Raw genomic sequence first — 15,773 nt, forward strand, 5'->3', positions numbered from 1 at the left:
AATAGTGTTCCGAATAATATTTTATCATCTTACCCTACACAGATTCTTAGTATAATACGCAAAAACACGATAAAAGCAATACCTCACATCAAGGAAACTTGCTGAGCAAAGTTTGTGGCGCACATGACATGACCAGCACGTGCCAACCTCTCAAAGAAATAAAAAATAAGAATATTATATTCTCTTTGTCAGAGAGAAAATGGTATTTGAAACTCGGCCTTTACGGCATCTGATCTCATTGGATCATGGCAGTTTTACAATTCACAGAGCATTGGCTTACATTGGATCTTGGCAGCCATTAGGTTAAGATCATTATAATAATCATCATCATGCTCCTCACGGCATTGGTGTGCATTCAGAGCACCACCATCAATGATGACAAGCTCCATTCAGACCAAAGCATGATCGAGCCACGTCCAAACCACTTAGTTTCAGAGATATTGCAGGGTAAATATTGCGCTGCCCCCCCCCCCATTATATTTTTTGTCTCTTCCCTTTTCCTGTCTTTATCTGGCTTTCTTCTTATCCCACACTCCCCACATCAAGAATGAAGTAGTGTCAAGATGTAACCTCAACAACTGTTGAGTCTGCCCTTCTGATGAATCTGTGAAGAAGAAACAAGCATGTGAGGGACTAAGAAGAACTCAATCAAGAAGAACTGCGATTTATGAGAGAACCCGTCTATCTGAGGTTGACAGGGTATGAAGATGCGAAGATTGTCCTTGTGTGTTTTCTTTCTAATTGCTCTGTTGTCACACTGTGCTGTCATTGTGTTTATCCTATTATGTGTTTCTTTTCTTTTTCTTATCTCTTGACACCTGTTTTTTTTCTATCCATTGCTTATATTTTTAACTTTAGTTTCACTTCAGAGGTACAGTGGTCATATGAACTGTGTGCATCACTTCTTATATATATATTGTTTGTGAATGGCAGGTCTGTATAAGCTGTAGTCCACTTATCCAAAATGCACTGTACTTTGTTCTTAGTATCATAAGGTTGGTATATTGTTCCTCAGGGTAATATGAGCACAACAACTGCACCCCTCTCAGCTTTGGACACAAGTATGTCAGGATTCTGTCACGATCTGGAGGCACTAGACAACATGGGTTCTCGGACGTGCGATACAGTTCACATCTTCTACGTCCGTGCTGGTCAGAAGACACCAGATGAGATACTCGCTAATGTGGTAAGTGAAATTAGGTTTTGTATTGAATCAGATATCAGAACAAGTATGGGAAACAATTGGCAGTGCAGTACGAAGGTTGATCAAATATAAAAAGGATTTTTGTTCTTGAACATTAACTGTTGGTAGGACTGCCCCGCACTTCTGCTATGCTTAGGCAGGACCATTAGGAGTGGGAGAGCATGCTGTTAGATATTTCCCACAGTTTCGTCGTAATGCTCATGGTGTCAGTGCAACAGGTGCACCCCTCCACTGCGCAATGTATAATTATAAAATTTTGTGCTTGTGAAGGAGTTACAGCGGCAGAAATTTGCCAGAGTTTGACTGTACAGTTTAGTGATCAAACATTGCCAAGGATGCATGTGTTTACCTGGCATAAAAAGTTCAAGGAATGATGAGAACTTGCGGAAAATCAGCAATTACGATCACCATCCTCAGACCTGCATTACAGGTGAAAACATTCGTGCGGTTAAAGACATTATTGCTGATTGATTTTTTTTTAAAGCGACGCACAATTAATGTTGCTTACTACTGCGAGCTGTTGAACAAGGTGAAGGTTGCATATCGCCGCAGAAGACGAGACCAACCGATTCGACAGGTCATCCTCCCATACTGCAGCTCTGTCTCCAAGCTACAGGATATGCACTGTACTACACTTGATTATCCTCTTTACAGCCCGGACTTATTGCCCTGTGATTTCCATTTGTTCGGACTGCTTAAAGAAGCTCTAGGAGAGCAACGATTTGAAGATGGCGAGACTGTAGAAGACTTCGTGCGCAACTGGCTGGTGACACGACACTGCTCTATTTTACGATGAGGGCATCAAAAAGCTGCCCATACGCTGCAAAAATAGATTTCTGAAGCAGGAAACTATGTGGAGAAATAAATTGTAATTGACTTGTGTTTTTCAATAAATTAATTTAAATAAAAAATAAAATCCCTTTTATATTTGATCCCCCTGTCGTAAAAATCTTTAAAGGACTATTTTGTATCATGGTAGGCAATCATGTTGGTAGATACGCATTGCGCTCATTTTGTTGTGTGTTTAAATCATTTGTAATGCTGTAGATTAACGTAATTAAACATACTCCTTAGCCTACTATGTTTTGAAATATTGTTTAATACATGGCAAAAATCTTGAGCCCACCATGTTTGTTAAGGTGTCAACTCTGTATGGTCTGACACTGCGGTTAGCCGGGTTGAATTCCGTTAATCAAAAAAATGATAACCGTCAGAATGTTGGCTGGCTAATCGTTAGATTGTGTGCCAAAAGCCTGGATTCAATTCTAAACCTCTCCATGGTGTTCATATGGAGTAAAAAATATGAAATGGCGTATGGCTTTTAGTGCCGGGAGTGTCTGAGGATATGGTCAGCTCGCCAGTTGCAGGTCTTTTGATCTGACACCTGTAGGCATCTTGTGCATCGTGATGATGAAGACAACACATGCACCCAGCCCCCGTGCCAGCACAATTAACCAATGATGGTTAAAATTCCCAACCCTGCTGGGAATAGAACCCGGGACGCATTTGATCAAAGGCCTGCACGCTAACCATTTAGCCATGGAGCCGGACTTCATATGGAGTGAGGGCATATGATGGTGTTGATGGTGATTCGTCCATCAGATGGAAGGTTAAGCCTTGAGTAGACTCCTGGGTGTTATTCAACAGGAGTAGGCTATGTACCAGCACCAGATTTCACCCTCTCTCCCTACCTAATTATCATCATCTCTCACCCTGGCCCATAGACACCAGCAATACCCCAGAAAATGTTGTGAATGTGGAGTTTCACCTGCACCAAGGTGAACCGAACATGCCCTCCGACACTCCTGGCACTGAAAGCCATACACGGTAGTACACTGAAGAGCAGTTGAATTAGAGATAGCTGCTGTGGTCAGCCTGGCGAATGTAATAGTACATGACTGCAATGTTCTCAGACCTCCTGTTGGCCACAGGAGTAACTGGTGAGCACAGGTTGGGTAAGACAAAAGATTTTGGCGCATTTGACAATGGCCAGATTGTTGGCGCCGTATCTGACATCTTGCATGTACAGTGAAAACTCTTTAATTCGAAGTCAGTTAATTCGAAATACGCATATTTTGAAGTAAATGCCATTCCCCAAATTCAAATATAGGCCTTCAAGTGTTATTTCGACCAATTAATTTGAAATATGGTTAATATGTAATTCAGAGTTCTCATCAGGCCCATAAACTCTGCAATTCAAAATTAGTACTGTAATGTGGTTGTTGCAGGGCAGCTAACAAATACTGTTATTGTACATGACAACAACAGTGAGTGTGTCTCGGATCCTTTATTGTTGTGTACATTCTACTTCAGTTTTTCAGGAATTAAAACTTATATTGTTGCTTCTTTGTTTCTTTTTTTAGCGCATTGTCAACGAGCCTCATGTTGTGAGGTACATGTACGGTATGGTCGCGGAATTTTTTTTTTTCCAGTTTCGTAGGGTATAAATTTGTTTATAATAGAATAGCAAGCAGACAAAACATTGCAAACGAAGTTTCTTCTCACGCACCTGCTGGCTAAAGACTCAATGACAGACTTATTGATTCTAGACAGTGTCATCTCTGCCAGCAGAAAATGTTGTGAATGCAGTGGATTTAATAGAAGATTTTATTTCGACAACTTACAGAAATGCACTTACGCAGTGCACCACTGACTTGTATTTCAGAAATGAATGGCATTGTTTTTCAGTGTTTGCTTAATGAGGAAGATGTTGAAATGTGTTATTGTTGGAACTTAATTTCTATGTTGGTTACCAAGTTAGAATAACTGTATATTGGCCACTAGGCCATACATAATTTTTTTCATGTTTTCATTTGTTTTCGTGTGCTTTAAACATCGAGGTATCGATGGTTTCAAACAGTCAAATAGAATATCATGTGTGCGTTGTATCAGGATGTAAATATGATTGCATCCTGGATTATAATCAACTCAAGTTTAAAAACTTCATGTTTATTCCGTATTGAACCGAGAATCTAATGGAAACAAGAGAGGTCCACCTATTTAATACCATATAATGTTATAAGAAAAATTATAACATTTTATTATACTCGGTACCGGTTTCGATGCTGGTGTGCATCATCATCAGCCAAAAATAAGAAAAATATACATAGACAAAGTTACAATAAACAATGCATAAAGTACATACAAATTTTACAAAACTGACAAGACCTAATTAAAAACGGGATCCATAAACATTAAGTTTAGGTCATAGGTTAATCAACTTACAACAATTATGCAAGCACATCATACCATAGATAACTACAGGATTTAATTTTCTTCGTAAATATCAGATATAAACCACCACAAACCGGAAACAATTTGGTGGCGCACTTAACCCAATTTCTGGCTTGTCAACCATGCATAATTTGTCAGTTTCAAAATTCTTGCTGCGTCCACGTTTTTCGTGATTGTAGACACTGCCTGTGAATTGTTTCCCGTTGTCTAATGGACTTCGCTACAATTGCAGATCCTCTCTGCCGATAACAGGTGATTGACAATAGTTTTGTTGCTTCAGTTTATTGTTTCGTATTTACAAAAAAGTAATCAAAATAATGGATAGGCGTATTCTAAACATTAAGGAAGAGCGGACCAGTCCATTTAAGTATGTAAATTTTAAGACTGATGAACCCTGGACTTCTATATTATTATGTAAGTCTCTGTACCATATACCCAATTTTTTTAGCTTCCTTTTATCCTTGTTTGTATTCTAGATTGAAAAAAAAAAAAGGAATTATCTTTCTTACAATTTCTGCTCTATTTGTCTTGAGGATCGGAGGTATTCAGGTTCGAGTAGCGAATATAACACTAACATATTTTCTATATTTTTTTGTTACGCAGAAATTCGTTTAATTCGAAGTTATGTATTACGAAGTCCGATGTTTTTTTAAATTTTATTGTCGGGATCACTTTGAATTATCGAGGTTTTACTGTAATGTTCCTTCCATGGACCACCATGTCCAATGTGTACCACGATTATTATTATTATTATTATTATTATTATTATTATTATGATTATTATTATTATTATTGTTGTTGTTGTTTTGATGTGTAAGGTATGGCTATGAAATGTTTACATCCATGTATTAGTATTATTATTGACGTAGTTAGGTACGGACGATCATATTATTTGTGAGGTTATGTCATGAAACATGTGCTGTGTATATTAATATGAGTTAATGTAAGAACCCGTAATTAATAGTATATAATTTATTATTACCTGCATGTATAATACAGACTAGTGGGTTCGAACCCAACAGTCTGCAGCACTGAAGATGGTTTTATGTGATTTCCCATTTTCACACCCAGTAAATGCTGGGACTGTAACTTAATTGTAAGAAAGCCCTGTCATCCACTACAATATTGTGCAATACACTGTAATAAAGTCCAGAATGGCGTATCTTTGACACTAGATGGTTGTAGAAAGTTCTTTACATTATAACTAGGCTATTAGGCACTCTAGAATTTATGAGAAGATATGTTGTGACATATCCTTGTAGAAGCCTGGCCAGGCAACATATATAAAGAGACAGTCTCGATGGTGGAGTGGAGTTATTGTTTGATAAGAGTTGTGTAGAAGTCGTGCTAGCGAGTGTTTGAAGTATGTGAATTAGTTTTGTTGAGTTGGTAGTTGACATGCCTCTGGTGCAGTCCTCTGATTCTTCATGATAGGCAGTTGTTAAAAATGGTGGTTTATTGATGTGTAAAGTGTAAATAATTGTAAATAAAAACCGTGTACGCAAGTGACAGCTTTTTGTGTGCGTCTTCGTGGATACATCACCGACCTGTCATCACCTAGGGGACAAAGGAAAAAAAGAAGGGGGTACAGACTGCATCCTTATATAACTTTTTCATAGAGGAGTAGAAGGAGACCAAGGCAATGCAAGTTAAGATTTAATGATAAGCAGCATGGAACTAAACGAGGCCACAGAGCAGATAGAGGATTGTGGAGCTTGCAGAATGAACACTGAACAGCATAAGTCTGTAATGAAGGTGTAAGTGTGTACGTTTGTAGATTACTGTAATAAAAACTTGATATTGTCGAACATGTTGGCCGTGTGGGTATAGGTGCACAGCTGTGAGCTTGCATTCTGGCGTTAGTGGGTTCAAACCCAATAGTCTGCAGCCCTGAAGATGGTTTTATGTGATTTTCCATTTTCACACCCAGTAAATGCTGGGACTGTACCTTAATTAAAGCCATGGCCGCTTTCCTGCCCCTCCTAGCCCTTTCGTGTCCCATCGTTGCCATAAAATCTATCTGTGACAATGCGACATAAAGCAACTTGTTTTTTAAAAAAACTTTATATTTTGAAACATATGGTTCATGGTGTTGGTTACTGTAGTCACGTCTTAGTTCCTGAACCTTGGGCAATGACTGAATGGCCTAGTAAATGGTCCCAAGAGTTGGGATACCAGTTGCTATGGAATGGGAGGGGGCATTTCGAACATATTCTGAATCATAACCCTCCTTGTTCTCAGGCGGCTAGGACTACGCAATCCACCAGTGGTTCCTAACCCGTCAGAGGAGAGATCCTTACTTGCACTATGTGTAAGTAAGGGTAGCATCCTGCTTCACAGAATTTTCTTCGAGCATGCTCAGAACATTTTAAGCAAGCCTCGGACCTGTGGGCGTAACGGAGTCCCACTCCCATTTGACAGCTGAGGGAATCCTTGGAAACAGCTTGGCGAACTAAATGGAATTTGATGGGGAGCTATCAATATTAATGGGGCTTATGGAAGAAAAAAATGGAACTGGTTGAGTCAGCAAAGAAGATGCATCTGGATGTGCTAGGAGTAAAAGATATTCGGCTAAGTGGAGATAATGAGGAAGAGATAGGAGACTATAAAGTGTACTTGATGGGTGTTAAAAAGGGAAGGGCAGTGTGGAGTAGGACTGTTCATCAGGAATACAATTGCATGCAACATAGTTTCTGTTAGGAACGTAAATAAGCTAATGATGTGGGTAGATTTGGTGGTTGGAGGAATTAGGACAAGAGTTGTCTCAGTGTATTCACCATGTGAGAGTGCAGATGAGGATGAAGTTGACAAGTTTTATGAAGCATTGAGTGACATCGTAGTCAGGGTCAACGGCAATGATAGAAAATGCTAATAAACTATTTCAATGTATGAGTTGGAAATCAAACTGAAGGATACGAAACGGTGATTAGTAAATCTGGGGAAGATATGGAAGCTAATATGAATGGGAAGCGTTTGCTGAACTTCTGTGCTGGTATGGGATTGGCAGTTACAAATAAATTCTTCAAACATAAGGCTATTCACTGCTATGTATGGGAGGGTAGGGGCACCAGATCCATAATATATATATATAATTCCAGACTTAGAATTCAGGAAATCTGTCAGGCATTTGAGGGTATTCCAGGGATTTTTTGATGATAGAGACCACTATCTGGTATGTAGTAAACTAAGTATTTCTAGGCGTAGGATAGAAAAGTGAAATCTCTCTGTAGGTGGATAAGGGTAGAAAATCTCCAGAACGAGGAAATTAAACAGAAATACATGAATATGATTACTGAAAATTTCCAAACAGTGGGCAGTAATCAGGTTCAGGATATGGAAAGAGAATGGGTGGCATACAGGGATGCTGTAATAGAAACAGCAAGGGATTGTCTAGGAACAGTTGTGTGTAAAGGTGGGAAAAAGTGAACATCTTGGTGGAATGTTAAAGTGAGAGCAGCTTGTTAACGTAAAAAGTAGGCATATCAGAAATGACTCCAAACAAGGGCTGATGCAGACACCGAATTGTATGTAGAGAAAAGAAACACAACGAAACAAATAGTTGTTGAATCCAAGAAGATTTTTCCAAGAAGTCTTGGGAAGATTTTGGTAATAACTTGGAAAGGCTAGATCAGGCAGCAGGGAAAACATTCTGGACAGTAATAAAATATCTTAGGAAGAGAGGAAAAATGGAAATTAATAGTGTTTTGGGTAAATCAGGTGAACTCATAATAGATCCCAGGGAATCTCTGGAGAGGTGGAATATTTTGAAAATCTTCTCAACGTAAAAGGGTATCTTCCTTGTGATTTCGCAAACAACCAAGCTCATGGGGCGGAGGACAATGATCTTGGTGAAATTATACTTGATGAAGTGGAAAGGATAGTAAATAAACTCCATTGTCGTAAAGCAGCAGTAATAGATGAAATTAGACCTGAAATGGTGAAGTGTAGTGGAAAGGCGGGGATAAAATGGCTTCATAGAATAATATTAGGATGATGGTGTATTAGTAAGGTACCTTCAGATTGGACAAAAGCAGTAATTGCAGCTATCTACAGTATAAGCAAGGGAAGAGGAAGGATTGTGACAACTATTGAGGTATCTCATTAATCAGTATACCAGGCAAAGTGTTCACTGCCATCTTGGAAGGGAGGGTGCGATCAGTGGTTGAGAGGAAGTTGGATGAAAACCAATGTGATTTCAGACCACGGAGGGGCTGTCAGGATCCAAGTTTCAGTATTCGGCAGGTAATTGAAAAATGCTACGAGAGGAATAGACAGTTACGTTTGTTTCATAGATCTAGAGAAAGCGTATGACAGGATACCGAGGGAAAAGATGTTCGCCGTACTGGAGGACTATGGGATTAAGGGTAGATTACTAAAATCAATCAAAGGCATTTTTGTTGACGATTGGGCTACAGTGAGAATTGATGGTAGAATGAGTTCTTGTTTCAAGGTACTTACAGGGGTTAGACAAGGCTGTAATCTTTCACCTTTATTGTTCAGGTATCTGCTGACAGGTATTAAGTGGCAGGGAGGGATTCAGTTAGGTGAAAATGTAGTAAGCAGTCTGGCCTATGGTGACGACTTGGTGTTAATGGCACATTGTGCTGAAAGCCTGCAGTGTAATATCTTGGAACTTGAAAATAAGTGCAATTAGTATGATGGTATGAAAATCAGCCTTTCTGAGACTAAATTAATGTCTGTAGGTAAGAAATCCAAGTGAATTGAATGTCAGATTGGGAATACAAAGCTGAAACAGGTAGATAATTTCAAGCAATTAGGATGTGTGTTCTCCCAGGATGGTGGTATAGTGCGATAGGTGAGATTGATTCAAGGTGCAGTAAAGCTAATGCAGTGAGCTCGCAGTTGTGATCAACAGTATTCTCTAAGACGGAAGTCAGCTCCTGGACTGAACTATCTTTACATTGATCTGTTTTCAGGCCAACTTAGCTTTATGGGAGTGAAAGCTGGATGGACTCAAGATATCTTATGAATAAGCTAAAAGTAAGACATGAAAGTTGCGAGAATGATTGCTGGTACAAACCAGTGGGAACAATGGTAGGAGGGCATTCAGAATGACGAAATAAAGGTTAAGTTAGGATTGAACTCGATGGAAGAAGCTGTACACATAGACTGGCTTTGGTGGGGTCATGTGAGGCGAATGGAGGAGGATAGTTTACCTAGGAAAATAATGGACTCTGTTATGGATGGTAATAGGGATGGGGAGAGACCAAGACGATGATGGTTGGATTCAGTTTCCAATGATTTAAAGATAAGAGACATAGAACTAAACGATGCCTCAGAACTAGTTACAAATGGAAGATTGCAGTGACGATTAGTAAATTCACAGAGGCTTGCAGGCTGAACGCTGAAAGGTATATTGTTTCAAATGTGATGGAACGCCTTAAATTGCTGGATAGACTATTTTAATATTGTGACATTTTGATATTGTGAAATGGCATTCATGCGCAGAATAACAGGCCATACAAAATGGGATCGTAAAAGAAATGAAGATGTGCTTAAGGGACTGAATGTGAAACCAGTAATCAATTACATCTGTGATTACCAAGAAAACTGGAGACGTCACATTCAAAGGATGGAATCTGGAAGACTACAAAAGGAGATCCTACGCTACCAAGCAAGAGGACACAGAACTATAAGATGTTGAATGAAGCGATGGAAAGAAAATGCAAGATCATAACGGGCCGTATGGCCCAATAATTGGAAGGATGATGATGATGATGATTATTATTATTAAGTTATTATTATTATTATTATTATTATTATTATTATTATTATTATTATTATTATTATTATTATTATTATTATTATTTTTTATTTTTTTAAACTGGTCATTTTGTTGTGCAACAAAGGGTCCAGACCCAAGCAGGCCACATAAGAGGGTCTCCACTGTAAATACAACAGACATGTACATAAATGCATACAGCAAAAATCCAGTATTTATTTTCAATTTTGATCAAATCTGGGATATTTTATATGTCTTGGGAAAGCACTTTTGGGACATAAGGGCAGTTTACTGTAATTGGAGGACATACAGCAACACTCTGTGTTAGGGATATATTTATTTCCACCCGTCTTCTTTCTAACTTTCTAGATGTCCGAAAGCAGTGTTCACCCTCACTTCTTGGAGTTCCTGTTGTCGTTGGGATGGCCCGTCAATGTGTACCAACATCCAGGCTGGACAGGTCATGTGTCTACCAGCTGGAGAGTAATGCAGTCCCCAAACAGAGGTAAGAGTGTAATTGAATTGATCTACACTGTTACTGCTTTTGTGTCAAGGTATTTTGTTCCTCCGCTGTATTCTCTGAAAAATGGAAATGTGTAGGAAGCAGATGGAGAGCATGGACTTCAGCATAATCAGGTGTGTAGAGAGTATACATCGAAGAGGATAAAATAACAATGGTGTTGAACATTGTTGACAGGTAGATGCTGCTGTGAAGAAGGGGAGGGAGGGACATAGGACAGGACAAGACAGCGGAAAGGAGGAGTGATTTGGATGCTTCCCTAGACCTGAGTATCAGTTGATGTCCAATTTCGGAATCTCTCAGGACAAGAGGCTAGAAGGCTGGGGGTTAATTTTTAAGGACTTCAACTGTGAAACAGGTATCATGTGGTTTGTTTGGAGTCTGGTGTGAATGAGTACCAAAAAAATGGGTTTCACAAGTACTGTAGTAGCCATATATTTATTTGGTGTTGGTAGTTCTACCTGTGTTATAATAGATGGCAAAAAATTAGAATGGTGTAGAACAGACTGAGGAGTTGGACAAGGAAGTGTATTTTCACCGGTGCTCTTTAATATAGTGATGGCCAACATGGCTATGATTTGTGAAAAAGTTCCAAACAGTGGACCGTAAGCAGGTTCAGGATATGGAAAGAGAATGAATGGCATACCAGGATGCTGTAGTAGAAATAGCGAGGGAATATCTAGGAACAGGTGTGTGTAAAGATGTGAAAAAGTAAACATCTTGGTGGAATGATGAAGTGAGAGCAGATTGTAAACATAAAAAGGTGTGTCTGATATAGCTCCAAACAAGGACTAATACAGACAGGGATTTGTATGTAGTGGGAAGAACCAGAATGAAACAAATAATTGTTGAATCTAAGAAGAAGTCACGGGAAGATTTTGGTAATAACTTGGAAAGGCTAGATCAGGCAGTAGGGAAACCTTTCTGGACAGTAATAAAAAAAAAATCTTAGGAAGGGAGAAAAAAAATAAATGGATAGTGTTTTGGATAAATCAGGTGAATTCATAATAGATCCCAGGGAATCACTGAACAGGTGGAAGAAATATTATGAATATCTTCTAAACATAAAAGGGATCTTCGTTGTGATGAAGCACACAACTGAGCTCATGGGGGGGAGAACAATGATGTTGGTGCAGGAATACCATGTAATAGAAGTAGATGCTTTTAAATAGCTAGGAAGTAAGCTAACTGGGAAAGGAAACAACAAGGAAGAAATTTTGGAGAGGATAGGAAATTAGTCACAATTTCATTAGTGTGTATGAGACATAATTAGACATTGGAAATTACCTACCAAAGCAAAAAAAACACGATATATAAATCATATTATTTGCCAATATTGACCTATGGATAAGAATGTCAGACTTGGACAAAAAAAATCCGAGTAGATTACAAGCAACAGAGATGTGTTTTCTGCGAGGGATCGTGGGTAAAAAAAGGAGGGATAAGATAAGAAATGAAACAATACGACTGGGCGAGTTGGCCGTGCGGTTAGTGACACGCAACTGTGAGCTTGCATCTGGGAAATAGTGGGTTCGAATCCCATCGTCGACAGCTCTGAACATGGTTTTCCGTGGTTTCCCGTTTTCACACCAGGCAAATGATGGAGCTGTACCTTAGCCATGGTTGCTTCCTTCCCATTCCTAGCCTTTTCACATCCCATCATCCTCATAAGACCTACCTGTGTCGATGCGATGTAAATTAAAAAAAAAAAGAAATAATAGGAAAAACGCTACAGATCAATCCCCTAAAAGAAACTATGGAGGGAAATAGGCTGAAATTGTTCGGCCACGTCAAAAGAATGGGACAAGAAAGATTACGAAGAAGAGCTCAGGAACGGACAGAATGTGGGAGACCACGAAGAAGATGGGAGGGATAGGGTGGAGGATGAGAGGACTACAATAGGCCGAGTCTATATGGATGCTGGCAGATGATTTTGGATGAAGTGCAGTCTTAGCGACCTTATATAGGGCAAGATATTTTGATGATAATGCTGGTTATATGCAAGTTTTACACTGGTGGTGTTTACAGGGATATGAGCCAGAAGGGCTTGGGCAGGTTGGTGTGGTTCATAACAAGTGAGAATGTTTTTGAGGTTTATTGGGCGTTTTGGAAGAGGATATCAGGTGTGGGATGAGAATGAGTGAAGGTAGGATGCTTTCAGGATGACAGCACCTACTTGTCAACAGTGATCATCTCCGTTCTTATGACAAAGGCGAAGTCTGTACCCAAAAAGTTTTGACTCGTGTTTCAGCTATGTGTACTCTATCTATGCATCCTTACACAGTAAGTCACTACTCTCCATCTGTTTTATAATACGTATATATTTCACTCTTTTTAGCTAACTGAGCATTTCTGAATACATAATGATATTATTTGAAATTCCATATAAGAACTTTCATTGGTTTGTATAATGTTACATCGGACTAAGACAAATGCTAATTCTTTTTAGTATCATGTGTGCCATATAGCTTTTTCTCTTGTTTACAGGGGATAATTCCATTCCTAATGACCATGGAGGCTGTTTGTACAATGGTGAAACTCAAGTTCTCTACTGGGCTGATGCAAGTTCAGAAATTGCATTTATTGTTCCTTCGCAGCATTTTAACACTGACGGTTCACCCATGTTTGATTCATCCGGGAATTATACTGGTGACATGAGTGGCATGGGACAAGGTATTTTGTTAAATTTTACCATTCATAAACTCTTCTGTATGATTGTTAAACACACATATTTGCAGTAAATTGAAGTGTTTAATTTCAACACAAAAGTTGTTGATTTTTGGTTTAATAAAGAAATAAATAACAATATATCATCATCATCATTATCATCATCTTCCTTCCAAGTATTGGGCCATGTGTCCCGTTACGGTCTTGCATTTTACTTTTTGCAAGACTTGAAAGCAATCAAATGTCCTTCCGACGGGTTGCTAGCCTGAAGGAAGTAAGACCATTGGTGCGGCTGCCACCTCTCAGCTAATGGACTAGCTGAAATTACAGCATTTCCTCCATAATGGATGTAACGTTTATACCGCCGTGACTCTGTCGACAGCGCCTCATCTGTGGGAACAGCTTTTTTCATCTTGGGAAGGTGAGGTTGGCCTTTGGGCAGGAAAGGATATGTCATAATCATCATCATCATCATCATCATCATCATCATCCTTCCAAGTACTGGGCCATGTGGCCTGTTACGGTCTTGCATTTTCTTTCCGCCGCTTCATTGGACGTCCTATAGATCTCTGTCCTCTTGGTTGATAGCGTAGGATCTCCTTTGGTAGTCTTCCAGATTCCATCCTTTGAACATGACGTTTCCAGTTTTCTTGGTAATCATAGATGTAATTGATTACTGATTTCACATTCAGTCCCTTAAGCACATCTTCATTTCTTATACGATCCCATTTCGTATAGCCTGCCGTTCTGCGCATGAACGTCATTTCACATGCTGTAATTCTGGAAATGTCTTGAGTTCTTATTGTCCATGCCTCACTGCCGTAGCAAAGGGTTGGTCTGGCTAAAGTGTTATAAAGACGTAAGCGAGTGTGTTTTTGGACAAGAGATGGCTTCATGATATGATTTATGATTCCTGTTGTTCTGGTAAATTTGGTTATTTTTGCACAGATATCAATTTCCCCTTGGTAAGATAAATTGTATCCCAGATAATTGAATTCATTGACTCTTTCCAGAATTTTATTATCTAAACAGATTTTACTCGGGATAAGGTCCTTCCCCTTAAAGGCCATTATTTTGCTCTTTTGTGGTGAAATGATCATGTCGAATTTTGAAGAGACTTTCTGGAGATTAAATACTGACCACTGAAGATCATCTTCTGATGCTGCTGCCAATGCAACATCATCAGCAAAGAGTATGGCATCTAGATGTGTGAGATATCTGCTGACTGGGATTGATCCATGCCTTTCATGCCTCCATTCCTGTATTATGTTGTTCATATAGATTATGAACAACAAAGGAGAAAGTCCACAACCTTGTCTCACACCTCTGCTGATCGGTTTCCATTCAGTCTGATCATTACCTAACTTTATTGCAATAAGGTTGTCACTGTACATGTTGTATATGTTATCTATTAACTGTTGTGGGACATTATCTTCTGCTAAGATATTAAGAAGTCTGTTCCTGTTAACTAGGTCAAAGGCTTTCTTAAAATCAACAAATGCTATGTGAGTTTCCAAGTTAAATTCCCTGCGTTTTTCGACTAAGATTTTCAAGGTAAAGTAAGCATCAGCACATGAGCGCCCCTTTTGAAATCCATGTTGTTCATTTCCAATCACATTTTCATAATACCTGAATAATTTTTCTCTGACAATATTAGAGTAAATTTTGTAACCTGAGTTGAGTATACTTATTCCTCTGTAATTTCCACAATCTTTCACACTGCCCTTCTTATGAAGAGGAATAACTATAGCTTTTTGCCAATTCTCTGGTGGTCTGTTGCCATTCCAAATTAAATTGATGAATTTGAGAAATCTTTGCTTGAAGATGTCACTGGAGCTGTACTTGAATAATTCTGCATTTATTGAATCTTCTCCAGATGCTTTTCCAGTTCTAAGTTTTCTGAGTATTAGCTCCAGTTCTTTGAGTGTAATGGTTTCCGAAGACTTGTTAAGAGATGTTGGCAGAAGAAATGGCTCAATATTTGAACCTCTCCAAAGGTTCCAAAAATAAATGAGCCACTCCGTTAGGGGTATTGCATTAATGCGTATGTCTTCTTTTACATCATTATTCAGTTTGAGTATTTTATAGGTCTGTGGTTGTGGTCTTGTTATATCAGTCTCCAGTTGTGAAACAAAGTTTTCCCAACTCTTTATGTGCTTTTTCCACACTTTCCTTTTTGCTATTGCTCTCTTGTGGTGATACTCTATTTTATCTTCTAATTTGCCAGTTGACAAAATTTTTTTATAAGCATTTCTTTTGTCTGAAATAACTTTTTCAATCTCTTCATCCCAGATTCTTAAACCCTTTTTCCTCTGCCATTTTTTCTTAACTCCCAAACTCTCAAAAGCAGACTGCTTTAAAATTGAACACAAATTAGACCACTCCATTTCCACGTTGTCACTAAT

General features: G+C 38.8%; 1 protein-coding gene across 1 annotated transcript in view; it reads left to right on the top strand.

The window, feature by feature from the left end:
- The window catches only part of LOC136881205 (ral GTPase-activating protein subunit beta), a 179,943-nt gene that overhangs the window by 141,321 nt on the left and 22,849 nt on the right, over nt 1-15,773 (top strand). Inside the window, exons 22-24 of the mRNA XM_067153914.2 lie at nt 1,016-1,186; nt 10,551-10,686; nt 13,189-13,374. Coding sequence (XP_067010015.2) covers nt 1,016-1,186; nt 10,551-10,686; nt 13,189-13,374 — 493 coding nt within the window. The remainder of the gene's footprint in view (nt 1-1,015; nt 1,187-10,550; nt 10,687-13,188; nt 13,375-15,773) is intronic.

Source organism: Anabrus simplex, chromosome 9 (genome assembly GCF_040414725.1).
Source record: "Anabrus simplex isolate iqAnaSimp1 chromosome 9, ASM4041472v1, whole genome shotgun sequence".
Lineage (NCBI taxonomy): Eukaryota > Metazoa > Arthropoda > Insecta > Orthoptera > Tettigoniidae > Anabrus > Anabrus simplex.